Raw genomic sequence first — 25,911 nt, 5'->3', positions numbered from 1 at the left:
TTACTCATAATTCTTGTCGTGGGTAAGCACATGCAGCCCATTAATTGTTTTATAATTTCATGTAAATGACAGGCTTACGTTCATATACGTCATATATAACGTCGTTATCTTTGGACACGTGATTTTGCACATGTTTCTCTTCGAAATTGAACATGCGTTTGTGTTAAACATAAATCAACAAAAATAAATCGCAATGAAACTGAAATTGACTTGCGTTAGTTTTTGTGTTCCACAGACTATGCGACAGTTTCATTTTATTAAAAAAACATGCCGATATATATGGTGATGTTACTGCCCTTAAAGGGATCTTTTCACGGTTTGGTAAATTGACAAATTTGAAAAAAGTTGTTTCAGATTCGCAAATTTTCGGTTTAGTTATTATATTTGGGAGGACACCGTATTGCTGAACATTTGTCATGGTCTAATATAGCCATTATATGCATCTTTTGACGATTTAAAAACCTATAAATTATAAAGCGTTGCAACGCGAAACGATTGAATAATTTAAAGAGTTCTGTTGTTTTCGTTTAAATTTGTGAAACTACAAAGATTGCTTATATAACGTATAAAATGCACATCTTATGTATGCTTGGCAGGATAGCTCAGTTGGCTTATGCGTTTTTCCTTAGGATTCCGAGGGTCACTGGTTCGAGCCCTTGTGCGGGCTACTTTTTTTTTCCTTTTTTAAATTTTATTTTTGATTCTTTACTGGAGCTTTTAAAATTAAATGTTTACATTTATCAATATAAAGCATTTAATGACAAACTTCAAAACATGCCAAAATCTGTGAAAAGGCCCCTTTAAATCTTTTTTAATAATAACGGATTGTTAAACAAATCTTCGTTTAAAATTTCCGTGAAAACCTATTGATAAACAGACGGAAGTCAAACGTTATGGGACACATCCGTAAATCTGAACGTTCATCTTAATTATTGAGCCAATTTAAGCAAGAACTTTTTTACATACAACTTTCGCACTGAGCATAGAATATGCTCTCTCTGTGAACTACCGTGGTATTAGTTATTTCCAGTGTACAGTTGTCTCTACTTAACACGCCTTATTTATCCTCTGTGGTCATTTTAAATGCAAAGTTTTTCACATGTAAAATTCAATCAATAAACATGGATATATATTTAAAATCGTCACGCGCGTAAGACATCTGTTTAACCACAGTTTTAAACATTGATTGTGTTTAATCGTGTGCTGTGTGCATCGTCCTGTATTGAATAGGTAAAGGGTCACTTGCATCAAGTAAAATAGTTGCGGATGGTAACATAAATGTATCATCATGTACTTTTTCTGCCGAACATTATTCATATATATATATATATATATATATATATATATATATAGATATATATATATATATATATATATATATATATATATATATATATATATATATATATATATATATATATATTTACTATGATATTATTCAAAATATGTTATCCAACCAATAAACATTTTAACAAAAAGATGCCACGAATGAAACTCCAGTTGCATCAGCATGAGATCATTCTAAACAGTATATAAACACCCTTTATTTGAAATTTACCAGTTTTCATAAATCATTCTTATGACAAACACAAACAACAAGTAATAATACCTGGGTCATTTTCGATCGGTTATAATGCAAATGATAGAAATGCGGGGTGGGAGGGGAAGGGAATCGTGGGGTTAGCCAGTTTTATTATGGGCACCACACCAACAACTTAGTCCACTGTGAGTTGTTCATTCAAACTGAGCCCTGTGTGAGTAATACTCTTATGAATTATTTACAAAATAGACATCACAAACAATTGTTAACAGACCATTACCAAAAACATTAAAATGAATAAATCAACGCGCACGCGAGCAGTTGATATTTTTCTCGTAAACATAAGTAATTATATGTTTGCTTTTACTGGTAGCGTTTAAATCCTTTTTAGTACCGGTAATTTACATGACTCATGTATATAGCTAAATAAGCAGTGGATTGACATTCCATAGAAATGTTTGCAGATACAAAATGGTCATTATAAGTCAGTGGTGATCCTAAAACTTGTGTATTGGGGTATTATGAATATATTTACCGTTGTTTTGATCTATTTAAAAACAGGGCGAATACCGTTGCAATAATTTTCTTCTTGCCAATTTCATTAATGATAGTTCTGTTTTACGTGTGACAAATATAAAGATTTATTGCAATAAAGCCTACTGCGAGGAATATATCTTTACATTAGTTTTCATACGTTGGGTTATTATCGACTAACATGAAACTTCCGGTGAGCTGTCAAACTAAATAAAAAGACATGGAAAATACTTTCTTTTAATTAATTCGTTACCAACTGGCTCAGCATGGGCCTGTGTAAGTGTCCAAAGAAGAAAGTGACAAACTTGTTCTGTTTTGAGCATAGAGTCAATGTGTGTGAGCACTGCTTAGTAGCCAATCACGACAAGGTATGACCATCGTAATTCGTATTCACTAGAGACGTAGAGTCGATTCTTGCTTATCGTCTAGCAAAGGACACTGAGTCTCATTTTAAAGTATTTACCATGAATTCAGCAGATCAACTATTGGAAAATTCAAATGGCTTGCTTATTAAAACATGCTAGTTGTTTATATTTCAACCCAATAATAATTGTTTACTTACTGTATTTAGTCACAGTTTTCGGACACTAAACTTTTCGGAAAACATCTATTTTAGCCAAAATGATTATTTTTTAATATGATTATAGGTGCTACCTAATTTACGGGCAAAAGCTTTTTAAGCTTTTTTGATAACTATGTATTTTTAATAAATATATTGACATGATTGTGTTCAAAATATTATAATTGTTGCAATAATTAAGTAATGCATCCAAAAAAAATGAATCTTAACACAAGTTAAATGTTCCAAGCTTAAAGATCTAGCATCTTATATTTTTTTGTTTTCTAGCCACAGGAATTTATAGCTGGTTCTGTGTCTGTGGTATATTGGATGGGGTGTCTGCTAACTGGCTTAGTCACTGGGAGGTCTCTGTATTGATCTCTTAAGTGGGAGCATTCTTTAGATAACCCTTAAGACATACTATGGCGTACCATTTGGGTTGAAAGTCAAGAAGACCTACAAGTTTAAAAGAGAAATGTACGTCAAAGTACAATAATTGTATGTCGACATAAATATAAAATACACTTCGAAGTATATATTTGTACGTCAAAGTACAATTTGTACTTCGACATACATGTTTGTACTTCGACGTACACATTTTTTAAACAGCCAATCAAAACACTAGTCTCTTGAGCCGCTTTTCCTTCAGATTTATTCATAATAAATGTTTAAAATCTCTTTTTTAATTGAGAACAAAATGAATAAAAATATCAGAATGGCAAAAAAACAACACATAGAAGTTTCAAGTATTTAATGCATTGAAATAGATTATATACAAATTTGAAGAAGATTAAATTGTTACCTTTTTAAAAATTAAAATTATTCAGCATATTGTGAGTATTAATTGATCATGCGGGGCGGAGTATCACGACCGTCCAGTGCATTACTGTGTAGGAAATTCCCAACGGTAACCAAACAGTTACCAAGCATTTACGGGATAAATAATGTATTATAACCTCTCCGTTGGTCGTATTTTGTGATAACCATAACTTGCATAAGTCAGAGGTTAATTCCGCCACGCCAGGTCAATAAATACGCACAATATCTATGAGTTAGCGGTCGATAGTCGCATAATTTGGTATAAATTATAATAATAATAATGTTTAATAAATACGCACAATATCTATGAGTAAGCGGTCGATTGTCGCATAATTTGGTATAAATAATAATAATACTTATGTTCAATGTCAAATATCTCTAAAAGCAACAGATGTAAGGTGTCTTCTGATTGGCTAACACTCAAGGGTCGGTGAAAACTGTACGTCGAAGTACATTTCTCGTTCTACCTAGTAGGTCTTGTAGACTTTCGACGTCATGGTACGTCATATAGACACAAAGTACTGGTCCTACCCAGGAACCAGTTTGTTTCATCAAATGTCTCAATTCAACTTGACTGCTTGCTAAAGCAGTTGCATTTAGCATACAGTACATGTGATGTGTCAAATCAATTTTGATTGACAAATTTGACAGGATTTTTTTTAATCCAATAAGTTTTAGACTGCCAAATAACACACACTAAGTATTGAAAGCAATACCTGGAGCTTTCGTCTGTATACCAATGACTTCATCAGAAGAATGATTTCTACTGTTGGGAAACGTTAACACCACTAATTGTCTTCTTATTTATTATCAATGTATAATTATGTGTAACAGCATAACAACATACTTGTTTCGCAATTAAAATATTTAATAAATACAGGTATCTTGCAGGTTTCTAATTTTCTTTCGCAAACTATTGTTGAATAGTTTAAATTGTGTCGCCACTAACAAACTAGCCATTTTGTAGCAATTCTAAAATCACAGTCTTAACTGCATACACTTAGCTCTACAGTTACAATTTGAATGCAAATATTAGAATGCATCATGTTATATCATCCATATTTTTATGTCCCCCACTATAGTAGTGGGGGACATATTGTTTTTGCCCTGTCTGTCTGTTGGTCTGTTGGTCCGTTGGTCTGTCTGTCTGTTTGCGCCAACTTTAACATTTTGCAATAACTTTTGCTATATTGAAGATAGCAACTTCATATTTGGCATGCATGTGTATCTCATGAAGCTGCACATTTTGAGTGGTGAAAGGTCAAGGTCATCCTTCAAGGTCAGAGGTCAAATATATGTGGCATAAATCGCTTATTTTATGAATACTTTTGCAATATTGAAGATAGCAACTTGATATTTGGCATGCATGTGTATCTTATGGAGCTGCACATTTTGAGTGGTGAAAGGTAAAGGTCAAGGTCATCCTTCAAGGTCAGAGGTCAAATATATGTGGCCCAAATCGCTTATTTTATAAATACTTTTGCAATATTGAAGATAGCAACTTGATATTTGGCATGCATGTGTATTTCATGGAGCTGCACATTTTGAGTGGTGAAAGGTCAAGGTCATCCTTCACAAGGTCAAGGTCATCCTTCACATGGTCAAGGTCATATATAGGGGGACATTGTGTTTCACAAACACATCTTGTTTATTTAAACATTCAAATAACACATAATACAGTACATATATAAAAAGATATGTGGTATTGTGTGGATATACAAAACACTTCACATCATTTATTTGCACATAAAATGTTACAAAATAAGTAAAACTCATCAACCTACATTTCAAGAATATTTACGTATATGAAATTACAAAGTGGTGTTATTGTATTACCTTTTACAAAATTAACATTGCTGGTTTTGCACTAGCCATAAAACATTTATCATGAATTAGCAAGTAACAACCAATTTATTAATTACACAATAGAACGGAAATCATATTAATTGCATTATGCATTTACTAAACAAGCTATTTGCTACTGTTTAGAATTACACTATCTTACTAAAAATGATCACTGGTACTTAGTGCTTTTACATACTTGTGGTAAGTTTTGTATTACTAGTTTGACAATAATCGGCAGACACTTGTCGATATACAGACAAAATTTGCATGGAAACTTTTCATATTTTTTCAGCATAATTGCCTTCAAATTGTTAATTTAATAACCCTTTGACATTGTTTGCACATCTGATCTTATTATACCACAGCTGATTTTTGTTTACAGATAGACATATATAGACTTTTCAAAGTTCTATAAAAGTTCACACATGTTCCATCCAAGTAAACAAACAGAACCAATAAAGATCACCACAGATAATAACTGTGTGTATAGCTTGGAAATTTTGATAGTTCGGGAATCCCTCCTTTGTTGATTTCTGTAAACCAAAACTGTCAGTTTTGCTGGATAGAATGGCTTGTATAATGCCCAGCTCTTGCCTTGGCAGAACAGCTTCTAAAAACGGAAAACCAACAAATATCTTAAAATTTGATCAATAATGCAGACAATTTATAAATGTCTTGTTTTTTGTTGATTTCGAATCTGGAAGATTTTTTACGTAAGATTGTGGTACGGAAATTCCAACGGTATCGGATTTTGTGGTTTTAGGCCTAAACTATTTATTGTGATATGAAACCTTTCAGGATATCGGTAAAGTGCGAGCAGACGAGGTGTAAATACTTTAAAAATTAAATCTAAAAGACTAAAAAGTTAGATCTGAATATCTTAAAAATGAAAATTAAAGCTAAAAGACTAAAAAGTTAGATCTGAATATCTTAAAAATGTGTGAATAAATATGTTTCTGGTGGATAACAATGACAAATTACCAGAATATTGCGCATGATCAAACGCAAAACTTCTTTCTGAGAGCGAATGGAAAATGCGTCACAAATTCTGATACATAAACAGTAGGGTGTCATTATTGAAATACTGCGAGAATACTGGAAGAATAGAGATGCCAACTATAGTGTTTAAAACAAATAATTTTTTAAGAAGCGTTTGTGATTTGTCAGGATAATAATAACAATAAGATATCGAAAAGATCAAAGCAAATAAATTCGACAGAAATCGGAGATTCGCAAGCAATATATTAAAGACGGGTTATGTTCCCTTAAATTGTGTTGGTGAAGACTGTTACTATATGTAGTGAACCAGTCTTCGGCTTATGCCCACTGAAGAAGAGCATTCAGGGGAGATAATTGAGTAATGACCTAATTCTGGAAGGGTTGCGAAGAAAAACAAATAATGCGAGAATATTTAGTGCGATACGCTACACAATTATGATGTCATTGATATAACTTTTCCTGAGGTATGTATTTACATGTGATTTAGCATATGTCAAAGTGTTTTTGATTTGTTCAAGTTCAAAAATAGCATCGCGAAAATATATGTCGCGTGGCAAATTTTTTTGAGACGTATCCATATGTGGTCTTCTTATGTAATTTTATGTCTAAATTCCCATATGTATGAACGGTCAACGCCCGCTTCGCGGGCTTTTGCCCGTATTATTCTTAATTTTCTGACATACAGGTTTTCGCCTATCATTAATGACTCTTAATAGTCTAACAGTATATTTGACAGCGCAATTTTACAAGCTTTCTGCCCTGGCAGATGCTTGCCTTAGGGCAATTGACCATAACATTTCCGTAATGTGGTAAATAACCATTTATAATGATAGAAAACAAGCATTTGAAATGTTATCGTCCTGTTAAGGAAGCACTATGTTTAATGTTTTTCTTTTTGTTCTTTATCATTTCATACAAGAGTTAGCAAAACTGGGAAGTACTGTTGTATTTATTTTCAAAGCAGAAAAAAAAGTGAATCACAATCAATTTATTGAAAATTGATTTATTGCTTTTATTTCAATATTATTATAATTTTCAGACACCTAAATTTGTGTCTCTACATTTTTGGACAGCTGTATTTTGGAATATTTTTTGTATCTAAATGTTGGGACACTAAACAAATATTATTTTTAAGTGTCCGAAGACTGAAGTAATTACAGTAATTTGCCTGAATTCCACAATGCCCTTAAATTTCTGACACTTTATAATACAAGAGGACAAAAGGGTTTGCAGCGTCATTTGAGACCATTGGTCCAAAATGAACAAAACTGTTCTGAGCTGGCAAAGTTTCAGTGTTTTTATAAAACTTCATAGGTAGATTGATCATGACTCGCATATTACCCCTATTGATTTTGAGGTCACAAGGTCAAAGGTCAAGGTCACGGTGACCCAAAATAGTAAAATGATTTTCGGATGATAACTCAAGAACGCTTTTGCCTAGGATCATGACACTTCATAGGTACATTGATCCTGACTCGCAGATGACCCCTATTGATTTTCAGGTCACTAGGTCAAAGGTCAAGGTCACAGTGACAAAAAACGTATTCACACAATGGCTGCCACTACAACGGACAGCCCATATGGGGGGCATGCATGTTTTACAAACAGCCCTTGTTTCTCTAAACTTCCATTTTGATCAAAATAGAAATTTCAGTCTGTTCTTAAGCTGGTGCCCCAATGCCTGGATGGAAGGGATACAACCGTTTTAAATGGCACAAGTTGTGGTTTACAATATGTTGTGGTTTACAGTGTATTGGTGATTATGGTTTACAGTGTAGTGTGGTTTACAGTGTATTAGGGTTTACAAAGAAATGTGGTTCAAAGTGTATTGTGGTTTTTTATCATGTATTGTGGTTAATAGAGTATTGTGGTTTACAGTTTGTTGTGGTTTACTGTGTATTGTAGTCTATAGTTTATTTTGGTTAACAGTGTATTGTAGTTTAAAGTTTGTTATGGTTTACAGGATAATATGGTTTAAGATGTCATGTTGTAACAGTGCATAAAGGTTTAATGACTATTGTGGTTTAGATTGCAGTATAGTTTACAATGTATTGTGGTTTCAATGTTGTTTTGGTTTACAGTGTATTGTGGTTTAAAGTGTAATGTGGTTAACAGTGTAGTTTGGTTTACAGTGTAATGTGGTTTAAAGTGTAATGTGGTTTACTGTGTGATGTACAGTTACATATGTTTTTGAAATTTACAATGAATTGATTGTGGTTTACAGTGTATAGTGCAGTCATATCTTCAATGGCTACAGGACAGTGACTATAGTCCACACTGCGCTCTATGTAACAAAAGTCTCTCTGATGACACCTGTGGCCAGTGCGTCCGTCTTACCTGCTACGGTAAGTAGTCTTCTTATAGTGCTATATATAGAAATTCCTTGCATTGGTTTATGGAAACAGCAGTTAACAATGATGTCACAAGTATGATCATCAATTTAGATCTTTATGGATTTTTTGCATGTTACTTTTTTCAATTGATTAAAACTAATAATTTTATTTATTATTTAGCATATGCTCTCAATTTAAAGGAAAGGGAAACCCCCAGATAGAAAATCATACAAAATAAAGATATAGTAGTTTTTTTATTTGATTATCATCACTTTGTTTGTTAGATTTGCATAGTACGCAAAAGCTAATCGGGAACAACACTTTCCTCCTAGATTGGATTTTATATCAGAAGAGACTTGCTTTAAATGAAAGGGTTCACTGATAAGCCTGTCAGGTATGACACTTTACACACATGCTTTAAGCCCTGTTTTCCTAGGGCAATGCTAATATACATGTTATAATGTTTGTAATACCAATGTCACAAACTATTTTTTTCTCCTACAGATGTGTTCCATTTCTCTTGCTTGCACCTGTACGCTCAGGCATTGCCTGGAAACACTGCCCCCGCCGGGTACATGTGTCCCACTTGCCATGCAGGCATATTTCCCCCCGGCAACATGGCTTCCCCGGTGGCCGACATGCTCAGACAGGCTCTCTCCACTGTGAACTGGGCCCGCGCTGGACTAGGTCTGCCTCTTGTAAGTATGGGCAGCGCTGCAGCTAGATCTAAATGGAAGGGTGCACTGCCCTGCCCTTCTTAAGCCCTGCCCTGCCCTTCCAAGGCCTCACCCTGCCCTTTTTATGTATACAAAAAATGAGTGACACATTTTATAATATATAAATCTCTTATCTAATATATTGTTATTAATTTTCCTAATTGTAGACACTTTATTTGCATGGTTTAATAATAATGGAAATAATATATTCTAGCAATTATTTATAATCTAAAAATTAATATGCAACATGCATCATTTCGGATAGGACCGTGCGCTCAAAAGTGCCCTTTTGACAAAATAGCTCCCCATGCCCTTTTTAACCAGGTTTTCCGAAGAAAAAAACTGATTATTAGATTGGTGAATGGCTGGCGAAAGGGCGGAACAATTCTTCCGAGCACAACTCCTACATTTCTCAACGGATTTTAATGAAACTTTCACAAAATGATTGTCACAAAGTTCCCTGGCGCATATTGTTGGGATTTTATGATTGGGTTGAAATCAAGGTCCCCACGACTAAAAATAGATTGAATTTGACACAAGGGGGGTCACAAGGAACAATCAGTAACAATGCACATTTTGAATTGTCTCCCTTTATCAGACTTTTTTTTTCAAATTAAAAACCTGGTTCTGTGACAATTTTGTCCTTTGTTTAATCCTAGCTGGTGCACTGTATGGAGATTGGGTTTTGTTGTATTCCCGGGCTGGACTGGGTCTCCCTTTAGAGAGTATCATTACGGAAGCTAATGTGGTTTCATCGTATTCATACACTGTTTTTAGATTGACTTTTAACCAAATATTGCTAGATATATACTACTCAAGCAAATGTTGGCATCTACAATTGAAACTTGACACAATGTGTTCAGGGATATTGTCTGAGGTAACTAAAAAAGTGCCATAACTCAGACCTTCACTTTAGCAGAATATGCCCCTTTCTGTACTAAATATATTGAAATGAACTTTACATGCGTGTTCAGGGTTTTTATGAATATTCATTGACCAAGACATACATCTGTTACCAGTTTTTTACCAGGAATCATGCCTTTTTTATGCTCCCCCAAAATTTTTTGGAGGGGAGCATATAGTTGCCGCTTTGTCTGTCCGTCCGTGTGTCCGTCCGTGCACAATTTTTATCCGGGCTATTTCTCAGCAATTAATGACCGGAATTCAATGAAACTTTATGGGAAGCTTCACTACCAAGAGTAGATGTGCATATTATCAGCCGGTTCTGGTCAGATGATTTTTCACAGAGTTATAGCCCTTTGAAATTTTCCATTAACTGTACATATAGTGCAATTCTTGTCCGGGCTATTTCAAAGCAACTAATGACCGGAATTCAATGAATATTTATGGGAAGCTTCACTACCAAGAGGAGATGTGCATATTATCAGCGGGTTCTGGTCGGATGATTTTTTACAGAGTTATGGCCCTTTGAAATTTTCTATTGAAAAATTCTTGTCCCCTCAACTACTGTGCTCTCAAAACGTTTCCTTTTATCTGAATATATAGTGCAATATTGTGACCAAAAAAACCTTTGGAGAGAATCACCCGTCTCCGTCGGTTTCTTGTTTGTTTTTAAATTCTGGTCATGGTTTGAGAGCAAGATGAAATATGGCTTAAGCCTTTCCCACTCAGAAGCAAAGTGAAAATGGCTATGTGGAAACAGCATAAAACCAGAACAGCCTGCAAGTAACTCGCAGTCTGTTGAAGTTTTATGCTGTTTGCTGCTCATCAATTTCTAAGGTTTGGAAATAAAGGCTTTATTTAAGCCTTAAAAACTTAAATGTAGTAAGAAAGGTCTTAGACTAATTATAACTTTCTAAGGGACTACATACGCGTGAAAATACATATCTAAGTGGTAAAGGATTAAGGTTTGCATGCAACAAGTTCATATGTCTTTAAATACTACAGATATTGAAACTTCTTACATATTTTGGGAATCATCAAGCCAGGTCACAGACCAAGGTTATACCTCTGGTCTGCAAATGAGCAGAATGATTCCCATTTTTTGTACCTAAGAAAATTTGGGTTAAAGTTTGCCTGAAACAACTCGAGCTGACATGTGAACCTAGCATAGGGTCGCAGTTGCAGTGTTATTAGCTTGGCTGTTTTTTGAGAAAACCCGAGGTATTGTCATCGCCAGCTTGTTGTCTGCCGTCAGCGTCGTGCTAAAACATTGACATTTGTCTCTACAATCAAAGTGCTTCCACCTACAACTTTGAAACTTCATATGTAGATGCACCTTGATGAGTTCTACATGCAACACCCATTTTTGGGTCACTAGGTCAAAGGTCAAGGTCACTATGACCTCTAAAAAAAATAAAATGATTCTGACAAGCTTTCATTTATTCAAAACTGCACCCGCAGCCGAGCGTTGGCACCCGTTATGCGGTGCTCTTGTTTTACCATTGTTGGAATGGGGCCGTATCCCTTTGGATTGGAAAAAATAGCGCCGTTTTGACTACAATTGGGAAATCAGTTTTGTTGATTTTGCTTACAAATCTTCAAAATTGAGAGTGTGTTTTCAATTTTATATTTTCTAAGGTTCAACTTATAGAGCTGGATGGGAGATGAACTAAATGTTTTGTGTTTTGGTTGGGTATAAACTGATCCCATTTGGGGCCAGTTAAGTCAAGGTCACTGATACTGAAAAAAAGAACAATTGTTTCTACTCAATTACTTTAGTATGGATGATGGTATTTATCTGTGATTGTGTGTGTAGGTCTAATTCTGATATAAAGACCTAGGATTGAATACTTTTGGGGAATGTTTGGTCAAGTTCACTGTTAATAGTTGTATAAAAATGGTTGATGCAAAACAACTTAAGTCTGGATTGAGGTATTGTTCTTGAATTTTATGTGGTATGAACTTTCTTACAAAATTAACTAAATTCACATGAGATAATTGCAAAGAAGCTGAATTAAACATCTAATTCTCAGCATGGTAACATTTGTAAAATTTATTTTATAAATGTTCATCTTGTAGTTTTCATATATCATTAAACTACTACAAATAGTTAATTTGAAATATGTATTTGTGGTCATTTAATTATTTAATTATGTGACTGACAGAAAAAGAATGTTATACTTTAAAAGCTGAACAATATTTTAGTTCTTTGTCAAAATGTGACTTGCAGTGACCAATAATATAGTGAAACATGTACCCTGTGCTTTCATGTTGTGTAACTCGTGAGTTTTTCATGTACAGAATTCAACCACTTACTGCTCTGAAGCAAAGTTAAAATAGATCGCCTACTGAAAGTAATAAGTCATGTAACTGACATTTTTATACATTTTTACTTTTTTCCACTTTTGTGTTTATTAAGGTGACATACATCAACTGTTAAAATATTAAGTCAACCTTTTTGGTAAAAATAATGTTTTTATCAAATTTTAGAATTTTACATAACAAACACATGTCATTTTCTGAATGTAAAAAGTAGCGTAACTGAGATTTTGTTAAATTTTCAGGAGAAGCAAAAATATGTTTTATTAAAATAATATAACATTTTTCCGTATTCAAATTTTCTGATAAGTATTATAATAACACTTGAAAATCGAAATAAAACTCCAAATTGATATGTCTTTTTTAAAACAATAAAAAATTAAAAAAGGAGCAGTTGCCATAATTTCAACACTGAAATATTTTAAGCGCAAAAAATAACGTCAGTGCTCTTACTGTATTTTGGAAAATGTCTGAAAATATGCATTCCTGAACAATTCACAAAATGTCAGTTACCCTAGTTATTACATTCTGTAGATGAGATATATGCAAGCAGCATAAAACCAGAACAGCATGCAAGTAACAGGCAGTTTGTTAAGGTTTTATGTTGTTTGCTGCTCATCAGTGTCTTTTTTTTAAGAGATGGAAATGAGTGCTTTAATCCTTGAATATTGTAAGATAGGTCTTAAATTTAATTTTATTTGCTAAGGGACTTCAAATGTGTCAAAATGCGTATCTGAGTGATAAAGTGCTAACTGGTTGTAGATTGAGGAGACAGAGACAGTGAAGCAGGCAGCCTCCAGTCCTCAGACCACGGCCCCTACACAAGCCCCTCAGTCTGCCTCTTTGACCCCTAACGGGGGCCTGGCTGCCCCGCCCCCCACTGCACACCAGCAGAGCGACCATGTGACCCTTCCCTCTGCAGAGCTGACCAACCTGTCTACACTGGGGATGTCCCCTGCACCCAGTACAACCAAACCTAGTGCTCAGGTAGTAGCTAAGGTGGGATTTATAAAGCCGCATTATGGGAAATCTGGGCTTACTGAATGTCATCCCAGATAAGCATGTACAGCCTTCACAGGCATATCATGCAGGGACGTCACTTTCCGCGTTAACTGAATTTTTCGTATGATGGAATTCTTTTGTTAATGGAAATCCATTTAGTCGGAAATGATGTTCCTGATTAGCCTGTGCAGACTGCACATTCTAATCTGTGACGATGTACTTTACACACATGAATTTAGTCACAGGACTAGGCTCTTTGAATTATTAATACACCCACAAACTAAGTGTGAAGGGGTATAGTCTGAGTCACCATGTCAGTTTGTTTTCCACTTTGTCTGCCCAATTCTTCATGTCAGTTTGTCTTCCACTCTGTCTGCCCAATTCTTCATGTCAGTTTGTCTTCCACTTTGTCTGCCCAATTCTTCATGTCAGTTTGTCTTCCACTTTGTCTGCCTCATTCTTCATGTCAGTTTGTCTTCTACTTTGTCTGCCCAAATCTTCATGTCAGTTTGTCTTCCTCTTTGTCTGCAAAGAATGTTATATCGTCGCTGTCGTTCTCAAAGCTCGTAGCTACAAAATGCAAACTTTTCAGGAGAGAGAAAAAAACGTCTTATTTTTTTATAACGATGTTTTAGAAATTAAAATTCTGTAAAAATACCAAACAAATGAAGCTGCAAAATACTTTATAAGCCGTAGACGCTTAAGTCATACTGACAGTCAGACATGGTAGCTACGATATTTTGTCCCACAGTTTTGTCATTTTTAAGAGGTACGACAATTCGTCCTGATAGGAAACCTTGTAGTTGCAAATAATTTTTTTTATAAAAACGTTTTTGTCAAATTTGTCCAAACGAAACCACGTACCTATAGGTGAAATGGTGTCGCTACGACTTTTCGCCGGGAAAAAAGCCAACAATCATTCTACAACATTTCGTCACGTGGCTTTTTCAAGGGCTCTGATTGGCGTAGAGCTACGAGATATAGCACAAAACACGCGCCAGTCTTAATATATTTGGAAAAGACGAAAAAAATATTTTGAAAATTTTGGAGCTACGAGGTTTTAGAACGACAGCGACGATATAAGTGTGTTTAGAAACTCCTTCCCCATTTCTCAATCAATTACTTCTGCCTCATCAGTCATCTACACAGCCCCTAGTTATTGTCCCTATAAAATAGCTATTTAAATTTCAGTTGCTTCCAAAAGGGTAGTAAGCAACCTACAGTCTAACTTATGTACAGAAGCCATTCAAGGGATTTGCTCAAACCAGCTGCTATTGTCAGCCGACCATTTTTTTCAATGGTTGGTCAGCTGAAAGTATAATTCTCGCCACATTCATCACTCGGTGTCTGAATGATTACATTGCCGTTTAACGATGTTTCTAGCCAAACAGTTTTACCTTTAAACATAGTTAAGCCTGACCCACTGGCAAACTTCATCACTTTTTAGCTCACCTGATTGCTCAGGTGAGCTTTTGTGACCAGCCTTTGTCCGTCGTCCGTCTGTCCGTTAACATTTGTTCGTAAACACTCTAGAGGCCACATTTATTGTCTGATCTTCATGAAATGTGGTCAGAAGCTTCGTCCCAATGAATTCTCGGTCGAGTTCGAAACTGGGTCTTGCCAGGTCAAAAACTAGGTCACTAGGTAAAAAAAAAGGAAAACCTTGTAAACACTGTAGAAGTCACATTTCATGCCCAATCTTCATGTAACTTTGTCTAAATGTCTGTCTTAATGATATGTTGGTTGAGTTCAAAAGTGGTTCCGGTCCGTTGAAAAACATGGCCGCCAGTGGGCGGGGCAGTTTTCCTTATATGGCTTAAGAGAAACCTTGTAAACACTCTAGAAGTCATAATTTTGGCCCAATCATCATGAAAGTTAATCAAAACATTGGTTTTATTGATATGTCGGACGAGTTTGAAAATGGTCCAGATTGGTGAAAAAACATGGCCGCCAGTGGGCGGGGCATTTTTCTCTATATGTATATAGTGAAAACATGTGAACACTCTAGAAGTCACATTTTTGGCCCAATTTTCATGAAATGATTGGTTATATATAGTCACATTTTTTTCCCAATTTTCATGAAATTTGGTCAGAAAATTTGTTTCCTTGATACGAGAGTTGAGTTTGAAAATGGTTCCGGTAAGTTGCATAACATGGCTTCCAGGGGGGGGGGCCAGTTTTTAGCTCACCTGATTGCTCAGGTGAGCTTTTATGACCTGTCTTTGTCCGTCTTCTGTCGGTCCGTCTGTCCACATTTGTTTGTAAACACTCTACAGGCAACATTTATTGTCCGATCTTCATGAAACTTGGTCAGAAGCTTTGTCCCAATGAAATCTCAGTCGAGTTCAAAACTGGGTCGTGCCGGGTCAACACTAGGGCACTAGGTCAATAAAAGAAAAAACTTTAAACACTGTAGTAGTCACATTTCATGCCCAATCTTCATGTAACTTTGTCAAAATGTTTGTCTTAATGATATGTTGGTTGAGTTCAAAAGTGGTTCCGGTCGTTTGAAAAACATGGCCGCCAGTGGGCGAACAGTTTTCCTTATTTGGCTATAGAGAAACCTTGTAAACACTCTGGAAGTCAAAATTTTTGCCCAATCATCATGAAAGTTAGTCAAAAATTGGTTTTAATGATTTCTCGGACGAGTTAGAAAATGGTCCAGATCGTAGAAAAAACATGGCTGCCAGTGGGCGGGGAATTTTTCTCTATACGTATATAGTGAAAACATGTGAACACTCTAGAAGTCACAATTTTTGCACAATTTTCATGAAATTTTGTCAGAACTTTTGTTTCCTAGATACGCGAGTTAAGTTTGAAAATGGTTCCGGTCCGTTGAAAACATGGTTGCCAGGGAAAAGGGGCAGTTTTCCTTATATTTATATAGTAAAAAGGTTTGTAAAAAATCATGAATTAAGGTCATGTAACATGCGAGACAACTCTTCTAAATATTTCATTTAAGTTTACAGTAGTTACTCCCCTTTGATTATTAATGTTTTCATAATAATACAGTGTAGTTGTGTGTATCATTTATGTGTTAATTGTTATTCAAGGTTGGATGTTTTTATTAGCTCACCTGTGACTGGTCTTCGTCTTTCGTCCGTCCGTCCGTCCACATTTGAAAATGGTCCAGATCGGTGAAAGAAACATGGCCGCCAGTGGGCGGGGCATTTTTCTCTATATGTATATAGTGAAAACATGTAAACACTCTAGAAGTCACATTTTTTTCCCAATTTTCATGAAATTTGGTCAGAAAATTTGTTTCCTTGATACGAGAGTTGAGTTTGAAAATGGTTCCGGTCAGTTGCATAACATGGCTGCCGGGGGGGGGGGACCAGTTTTTAGCTCACCTGATTGCTCAGGTGAGCTTTTATGACCTGTCTTTGTCCTTCGTCTGTCCGTCCGTCCACATTTGTTCGTAAGCACTCTAGAGGCAACATTTATTTTCCGATCTTCATGAAACTTGGTCAGAAGCTTTGTCCCAATGAAATCTCGGTCGAGCTCAAAACTGGGTCGTGCCGGGTCAAAAACTAGGTCACTAGAACACTCTAGAAGTCACATTTTTGGTCCAATCTTCATGAAATTTCGTCAGAACTTTTGTTTCCTAGATACGTGAGTTGTTTTTGAAAATGGTTCTGGTCAGTTGAAAAACATGGTTGGCTGGGGGACGGGGCAGTTTTCTTAATATTTATAAAGTAAAAAGGCTTGTAAACAATCATGAATTAAGGTCATGTAAAATGCGAGACAAATCTTCTAAATATTGCATTTAAGTTTACAGTAGTTACTCCCCTTTGATTATTAATGTTTTCATAATAATACAGTGTTGTTGTGTGTATCATTTATGTGTTAATTGTTATTCGAGGTTCGATGTGTTTTTTTAGCTCACCTGATTGCTCAGGTGAGCTTTTGTGACCGGTCTTTCTCCGTCGTCCGTCAATCCGTCCGTAAACATTTGTTCGTAAACACTCTCGAGGGCACATTTCTTTTCGGATCTTCATGAATTTAGGTCAGAAGCTTTGTCCCAATGATATCTTGGTCGAGTTCAAAACTGGGTCATGCCGAGTCAAAAACGAGGTCACTAGGTCAAAAAAAAAGAAAAAACTTTTAAACACTGTAGAAGTCACATTTCATGCCCATCTTCATGTAACTTTGTCAAAATGTTTGTCTTAATGATATGTTGGTTGAGTTCAAAAGTGTTTCTGGTCAGTGGAAAAACATGGCCGCCAGTGGGCGGGGCAGTTTTCCTTATTTGGCTATAGAGAAACCTTGTAAACACACTAGAAGTCACAATTCTTGCCAAATCATCATGAAAGTTGGACAAAACATTGGTTTTATTGATATCTCGGACGAGTTCGAAAATGGTCCAGATTGGTGAAAAACATGGCCGCCAGTGGGCGGGGCATTTTTCTCTATATGTATATAGTGAAAACATGTGAACACTCTAGAAGTCACATTTTTGGCCCAATTTCATGAAATGATTGGTTTTATATAAATCTCAGATGTGTTTGCAAATGGTCCCGATCGGTCAAAAAACATGGCCGCCAGGAGGGGGGGGCAGTTTTCCTTATGTGCCTAGAGAGAAACCTTGTGATCAAACACTATAGAAGTCTCATTTTTGCCTAATCATCGTGAAACTTAGTCAATACATTGGTTTTATTGATTTCTCGGACAAGTTGGAAAATGGCTCAGATCGGTGAAACACACTTTTTAGCTCACCTGATTGCTCAGGTGAGGTTTTAGAATTGGTCTTTGTCCGACGTCCGTTCGTCCACATTTGGTTTGTAAACACTCTAGCATTCACACTTCTCCAGCATTCTTTATGAAAGTTGCTGAAAGATCTCAGTCAAGTTTGATAATGAGCACAATCACATAATTAATGCCATAATTTTTGCCCTTAGATTGTCCAAATTTTCATCATATTATACAAAATCCTTGTAAACACTCTAGAGGTCACAATTTTGTTTCAGATTTTATGAATCTTGATCAAAATATTTATTTTTGTAAGCAAAGTTTGATGTTTGGTAAGGGGGGTAAACTCAAAATATAGGTCACCAGGTAAAATCTTACAAAAACAAAAACACTCCATACGCCAGAGTTTTGGTTCAATAATGATGAAACTTGACCAGGATGTTTGTCTGGACAATATCTAGGCTAGGTCAAGTTTGACGTTTGGTAAAGATTAAATGAACGGACTCCTCTCAGGTGAGCGAACTAGGGCCATGGACTCCTCTCAGGTGAGCGAACTAGGGCCATCTTGGCCCTCTTGTCTTACATTTATATAGTAAAAAAAAGCTTGTGAACACTCTAGAAGTCACATTTTTTGCCCAATCATCATGAAACTTGGTGAAAAGATTGGTTTTATATATATCTCAGATGAGTTTGCAAATGGTCCCGATGGGTCAATAAACATGGCTGCCATGGGGGTGGGGCAGTTTTCTTTATGTGACTATATAGAGAAACCTTGTGATCGAACTCTATAGAAGTCACATATTTTGCCTAATCATCGTGAAACTTAGTCAATACATTGGTTTTATTGATTTCTTGGACAAGTTGGAAAATGGCTCAGATCAGTGAAAACACACTTTTTAGCTCACCTGATTGCTCAGGTGAGGTTTTAGAATTGGTCTTTGTCCGCTGTCCGTCCGTCCACATTTGGTTTGTAAACACTCTAGCATTCACATTTCTCAAGCATTCTTTATCAAAGTTGCTGAAAGATCTCAGTCAAGTTTGATATGAGCAAAATCACATAATTAATGCCATAATTATTGCCCTTAGATTATCCAAATTTTCATTACAAAATCCTTGTAAGCAAAGTTTGATGTTTGGTAAGGGGGGTCAACTCAAAATGTAGGTCACCATTTCAAATCTTACAAAAACAAAAACACTCCCTGCGCCAGAGTTTTGGTTCAATAATGATGAAACTTGACCAGGATGTTTGTCTAGTCAATATCTAGGTCAAGTTTGACATTAGGTAAAGATTGAATGAACCGACTCCTCTCAGGTGAGCGAACTAGGGCCATCTTGGCCCTCTTGTTTTCCTTAACCATTGGCCCAGAAATATTTACCGTACAAGCCTTAGCCTCAGTGAACCACTTGTAAACCAGATTGTTAAACCCACTTTGTTCTGTGTCAAACACCAGATGCTTCAAACTCACATTTCCATACAACTCATACTCCTCTATAACTTGATAGTTTTTAGTGTTTACCTTTTTGCATCTTGAAATGACTGACAGATGACTGTTTACCACAGGTGAAAAATAGCTTTTAGTCAGAAATATTCTTGTCGCTGATTGCTTATGACTGGTGGCTGTTAAACTCAGGCGTAATAAAGACTGATTTTTGGTGGTGGTGGGGGATCTAGACTGACCGCGTACCAGTGTTCTCCAGAAAAATTTGATTTGCCAGTTATATTTTCAGAGTAATTGGCGACTAAGCAATAAAATGGGTGTATTAACACCTTTTCAACTGATATTTTCGGGAAAGTAGCCGGCATCTTAATTGAATGTAACCAATGAAATCGCCTGCTGCCGGTGCGATCGAGAACACTGCGCTTACCTGAGTTGATCACTTAACTCGGTTGACCACCAAGTCAGCTTGGACTGCACTTCCACATGTCTCAGTCGCTTTATTTTAAACTTCTAATCTCCATGAAGTGAAGATGTGTTGGAAACTTTTAATCCCAGTGATCCACACTTTCTGGAGTTATTTGCCCTTGAATATAGCTGCCAAATGGTTGGAGATATTTGTCATTATTGTGCCAAATCTGTTGTTTAAATAGTCCCTTGAAATAGTCAGAACTATGTGTAATCAGAAGCTCTTTGGTTCAGCACAATTATCCTGGTTTTATGATGTTTCTTATATAAGATAAAAAGAGCAATTATACATAATATAATGAGACTACACAAATAGGAAAAAACCACATATAAAAACTGAACAGACAATGTGTGTTGTGTGTTTGTAGGTGGCACCGCTATCCACGTCCACCCCAGCCAGGCCAGGACTGTCCTCTCACAGTGTGATAAGTGTGGATGGGGGTACCAATGTTAGGAACACAGACAAACAGAACATGACAGGTGTGTATTAATGTGGATGGATGTACCAATTTAAGGAACACAGACAAACAGAACATGACAGGTGTGTATTAGTGTGGATGGAGGTACCACTGTAAGGAACACAGACAAACAGATCAGACAGGCATGTAATAGTTTGGATGGAGGTACAAATGTAAGGAACACGGACAAACAGATCATGACAGGTATGTATTAGTGTGGATGGAGGTACTACTGTAAGGAAAACGGACAAACAGAACTTGACAAGTGTGTATTAGTGTGGATGGAGGTACCAATGTAAGGAACACAGAAAAACAGAACATGGCAGGTGTGTATAAGTGTGGATGGAGGTACAAATGTAAGGAACACAGACAAACAGAACATGAGAGGTGTGTATTAGTGTGGATGGAGGTACAAATGTAATGAACACAGACAAACAGAACATGACAGGTGTGTATAAGTGTGGATGGATGTACCAATGTTAGGTAAATGGAAAAACAGAACATGACAGGTGTGTATTAGTGTGGATGGGGGTACCAATTGTTAGGTAAACGGAATAACAGAACATGACAGGTGTGTATTAGTGTGGATGGGGGGACCAATGTAAGGAACATAAACAGAACATGACAGGTGTGTATAAGTGTGGATGGGGGTACCAATGTAAGGAACATAAACAGAACATGACAGGTGTGTATAAGTGTGGATGGAGGTACCAATGTAAGGAACATGGACACACAGAACATGACAGGTGTGTATAAGTGTGGATGGAGGTACCAATGTAAGGAACACTGACACACAGAACATGACAGGTGTGTATAAGTGTGGATGGAGGTACCAATGTAAGGAACACGGACACACAGAACATGACAGGTGTTATAGTGTGGATGGATGTACCAATGTAAGGAACATGGACACACAGAACATGACAGGTGTGTATAAGTGTGGATGGAGGTACCAATGTTAGGAGCATGGACACACAGAACATGAGAGGTGTGTATTAGTGTGTATAGAGGTACCAATGTAAGGAACACAGACAAACAGAACATGACAGGTGTGTATTAGTGTGCATCGTGGTACCAGTGTAAGGAACATGGGCAAACAGAACATGACAGGTGTGCATTAGTGTGTATGGAGGAACCAACGTAAGGAACACAGACAAACAGAACATGACAGGTGTATTAGTGTTGATGGAGGTACCAATGTAAGGAACATGGACACACAATACATGACAGGTGTGTATTAGTGTGGATGGAGGTACCAATGTAAGGCACACGGACACACAGAACATGACAGGTGTGTATAAGTGTGGATGGAGGTACCAGTGTAAAGATCATGGACACACAGAACATGAGAGGTGTGTATTAGTGTGTATGGAGGTACAAATGCAAGGAACACAGACAAGTTCCAGATATAAGACCAGACCTAAAACTGTTAAAGGATGTCACTGTATTGGATTTATTTTGTAATGATTCCTTTTTGTTTAGTTTTCTGTAAAAAATGACAAGAGGATAACATAATTATTTTTTATATTACTTATTTGTGTGTCATGTTGTTTCAGAAGCGCGGAAGCTGTTTGACTCTACCAAGGAGGACCTGTTAAACCTGTCACATGACCATGATGATGACAAGTACAAACGCCGGCCTGCCATGGACTGGCTCAACAAATGGCTGAGGTACGTAAAGAGTTGGTAGCCCGTCTTAGGAATCAGTATTGTTAATCGGGGCTCTGCTATTATGGAGAAGTGGGAGATAATTTTTCCCTGGACATATTAGCTTTTCCCTCTAATTTCATGAAGGAGAAGTGACTTCTCCTTTTGAGATTAACTTTGTGCTAGGAATTGACTGATAATATATAAACTAAGTTCATTTAATACAATAATAACACTATGTTAACACTTTGTGTTTTGTTTATATTTTGTTAAAGTTTTCCTCAAAACTGCCAAATGTGAGTTGTTTCTGATTTATCATCATGATGATGGCCATGGTGTTATGAGGGGAATAAAATAAGTGAGGAGTTTATTAAACGCTGTCCAGAAACCACTTCTTTTTTAATTTACCTCACTTCTCCCTTATTTTGGCTGAGGGAGAAGTCGTTTCTCTGTCAAATTTGAACGTAGGCTGAGCCCTTTTGTTTGTTGTGAAGTATCTAAACTAATTAAATTTAAGTACTCACATTTTTAGAAAAAATACAGGGAAAAAAATCAAAATATTTTAATATGTAGTATGAACTAACAATTGTTTTAGGAATGTTCTAGAAAGGTTTCACAAAGGTGTTTAATATTTAGCTTAAACTACTTGTACTACTTGTATTAATCTCTCACTGTCGATAAGTATTCGAATTTTCTGATTGAAAGATGAAGTATATAATCACTATTTTTTGAGAACATATTGCACAAGGTCAGTTATCATGTGTATACTATGATAGAGCTCGAAAGCCTGTTGCTCAGTCACCCAATGTGGATGTAGAGGACAGGTAACATGTTATGAAGTCCTCACATTCCAAAATGTCCCCACTTTTGTGTGCATTGTATACTGGGTCCTCATATGTATCCTTCCCAGTCACTGCCACTGCATCCTCAACAGCAATATGGCTACCAATCTGGCTCGTTTCAGACAGTATACTTGCAGTATTATAAACAATTTATATGAGCTGTGCTCTGAGGAAAGGGGTTTTAATGCATGTGCATAGAGTGTAGTCCCAGATTAGCCTGTGCAGATTGCACAGGCTTATATTGGACGTCACTTTCCGCTTTTGTGGTATTTTACAATTAAAAAAAGTCTCTTAGCAAAAATCCAGTTTAGGCAGAGTTTCATTCCTGATTAGCCTGTGCAAACTGCACAGGCTCAACTGGGACATTTTACGCACATGCATTAAACCCCCTTTTCACAGAGCACGGCCCATCTACAATGTATATTTAATTGCATGTCATATGGCCTCATGAATAAAGCACATGAGATATTGTAACATTAACCAAACACTGTCCACACAACAATGTCACCTTATACACAATTATGTCCCTGCGTATCTGAATATGTAAGTAAACATGTATACGTTGTTTATAACTAATGCAACGAATTCTTCTTTAGTCATTCATATAATTACAAATATACACTTACTATAAATACACGTATGATTTTTTTCTTATTAACATTATGTTTATTTAAACGATTCATTATTAATTTTTAGATCCCGGGACACAGGTCCAAAATACGGCATGAAGAAAAAGACTCCAACAAGCGTTCGTAAGAAGTTCCTGGTAGTGTTACTAATAGGCATCATTGGCTTCCTCACTTTGATAGTGATATTTTCAAGACTGAGCAGAAATGCCACGGATGATGATCCGTTTTTGGATCCCATGGCCAATCCGATGATCCGTGTGCACGCCAACTAAGGGAAGCAACTTTTGTAACAGGATCTTTATTTCCATTCGTTCATACTCTAACTTGCACATACAGTATGGCCACATGCAATATTTGATTCACATGTTATATAATGAAATATGCTGGCTGTTGGCTGTTTTGGACAATTGACCATTATTCTTTAGTGTTATACAAAGTGTTTTCGTTGGGGGGAATCAAAACAGACTGTTGTCTACAGTTGACTGTTATTTTCAGTTGGCCATTATTTTCAGTTGTCTGTTATTTTCAGTTAACCGTTATTTTCAGTTGACTGTATTTCGATATTTAACTTTAAACCCATTACACTCTGTTAATTCTTATATTCAGATATGGTTATGAATCAGTTTAAATCATTTTAAATGGAGTGCATGTCTGGTAGATTCCTCTTACATAGACATTGCTAACTTATGTTTTAAAAGTTAAAATTTAATTGCAGAAATCTGAATACTACAACATTACATGTGTGTTGATGTGAGATGCAAACTATTATTGGTTCAGGGCTTTTTTTCCATCTGTATCAAGGACCTTGTATAGGCCCCAAGAGAAAGGCCCCTTCCCCAAAGAGAATTTTCTTTAACGTTATATGCAAAATTTCTCCGAATTTCAAGCTTACTTTGGAAAATTTCTTCCCCTTTTCAGTTTTGTTGACAATGTTTTCCCCAAAATTAAATGCCAGGTCCTTAACCCAAATCAAGAAAAAAAGCCCTGATTGATTACACCAATATTAGAACGTTTTGAATCTTAATCGTTGAGTTCACCACGTGTATATATAGATGCTATATACAGCTTAAGATGTAATGCCATATATCTTATACAGTTACATACTGTACAATAAGTATTATTCTTTGAACATAATTTATTTTTGTTGATTTCGTGTGTTTACCTCTCCACAAATTTAACACATTGGAAAATGACCGACGTAAATTCCTCTTTTCATTATTCCGAAATCCAGGGATTTAAAAAAAAACTCTCTCCGGTCGATGAATATAAATGACTTTACAATAGTTATTGAAATAAAAAGATAAGTGACCCTTTATTTTTTCCAACTGTGTTTTGTAAATATTTAACAAAAGTTATTTGATTGGAGGTGTTTTTCGGAATATTTTAAATTCGTTTCCACGTATTTTGAAATCAATGTAAATCTATCATACTTTTATAAGTAAATCATAGGAATATACATATATTACATATATGTATTTAAGTAAATAATTATTTATATTTATATATAGTTTAGTATCTTTCTGTATACTTGTTGTTATGCAGCTCTTTATTTGGGTTCTGTGACTTTTGACATTTACTTTGTCTGATAATTTCCTGTGATTTCAAGCCATACGCACATGCTACAGTTATAAAATCACAATATAATTCTTGTTATTTAATCCGGCGTTCACATATATAGGAAATCCGTGGAATGAAACGTGACACTTCAAAAGTCTCAGATAAATTATGATTGTTTACGAGCACAAAAGGACATATATGACTTGTGTTTTAAGCACCAGGAGGCAAATTTGACCTTTTTTGGGCATTAAATATTGATGCTTTCTATGACATAAAGTTGGGGAACATGTTTGCAACTCTATATGTAGTATGAGATGGTATGCAGACAGTGTTTAGTTTCTCGCTAAAGCGGGGGTTCTATTACTTTTTAACGTCACTTCAAATGTAGGCTGCGCTTTTGTAGTGTTGCAATTAAAGTGTATTGTCGTCGGGCCTTTTGATCGTTCTCATTTACACTGCATTACTGCTTGTACTGTGTTATTGATTTTGTTAATGTTTATAATCAGGAACATTTAAAACTGTGAATGATAATAAATTATGTACAAATTTGTATCTTGTATTAAATCTTATTTGCGTTTTCACGCTCGTACACATGTCACAGCAAGCTCTGAATATG

At 35.9% G+C, this 25,911-nt stretch overlaps 1 protein-coding gene across 2 annotated transcripts; it reads left to right on the top strand.

Moving 5' to 3' along the window:
• Window positions 1–2,243: 2,243 nt before the first annotated feature.
• LOC127871180 (zinc finger protein-like 1 homolog) lies at window positions 2,244–25,845 on the top strand. Of its 2 annotated transcripts, XM_052413923.1 has the most exons (8): window positions 2,244–2,442; window positions 8,521–8,641; window positions 9,134–9,327; window positions 13,330–13,554; window positions 20,531–20,642; window positions 22,177–22,291; window positions 23,044–23,091; window positions 23,806–25,845. In XM_052413923.1, the coding sequence occupies exons 1-8, from the start codon at window positions 2,341–2,343 to the stop codon at window positions 24,008–24,010; spliced, it is 1,122 nt and encodes a 373-aa protein (XP_052269883.1). In that variant the 5' UTR covers window positions 2,244–2,340; the 3' UTR covers window positions 24,011–25,845. The 2 variants fall into 2 exon arrangements, with proteins under 2 accessions (XP_052269883.1, XP_052269884.1); XM_052413924.1 differs by lacking the exon at window positions 23,044–23,091.
• Window positions 25,846–25,911: the final 66 nt, after the last annotated feature.

The sequence above is a fragment of the Dreissena polymorpha genome, chromosome 3, assembly GCF_020536995.1.
Source record: "Dreissena polymorpha isolate Duluth1 chromosome 3, UMN_Dpol_1.0, whole genome shotgun sequence".
Taxonomy (NCBI): Eukaryota; Metazoa; Mollusca; class Bivalvia; order Myida; family Dreissenidae; genus Dreissena; species Dreissena polymorpha.
This window is presented reverse-complemented; position numbering and strand designations above follow the sequence as displayed.

Coding starts and splice junctions, on each gene's coding strand:
- LOC127871180 (XM_052413923.1), top strand. CDS start 2,341: ATGGGCCTGTGTAAGTGTCCAAAGAAGAAAGTGACAAACTTGTTCTGT. Junction 9,328..13,329: donor CTGGACTAGGTCTGCCTCTT/GTAAGTATGGGC, acceptor AACTGGTTGTAG/ATTGAGGAGACAGAGACAGT. Junction 23,092..23,805: donor AATGTGGATGTAGAGGACAG/GTAACATGTTAT, acceptor ATTAATTTTTAG/ATCCCGGGACACAGGTCCAA.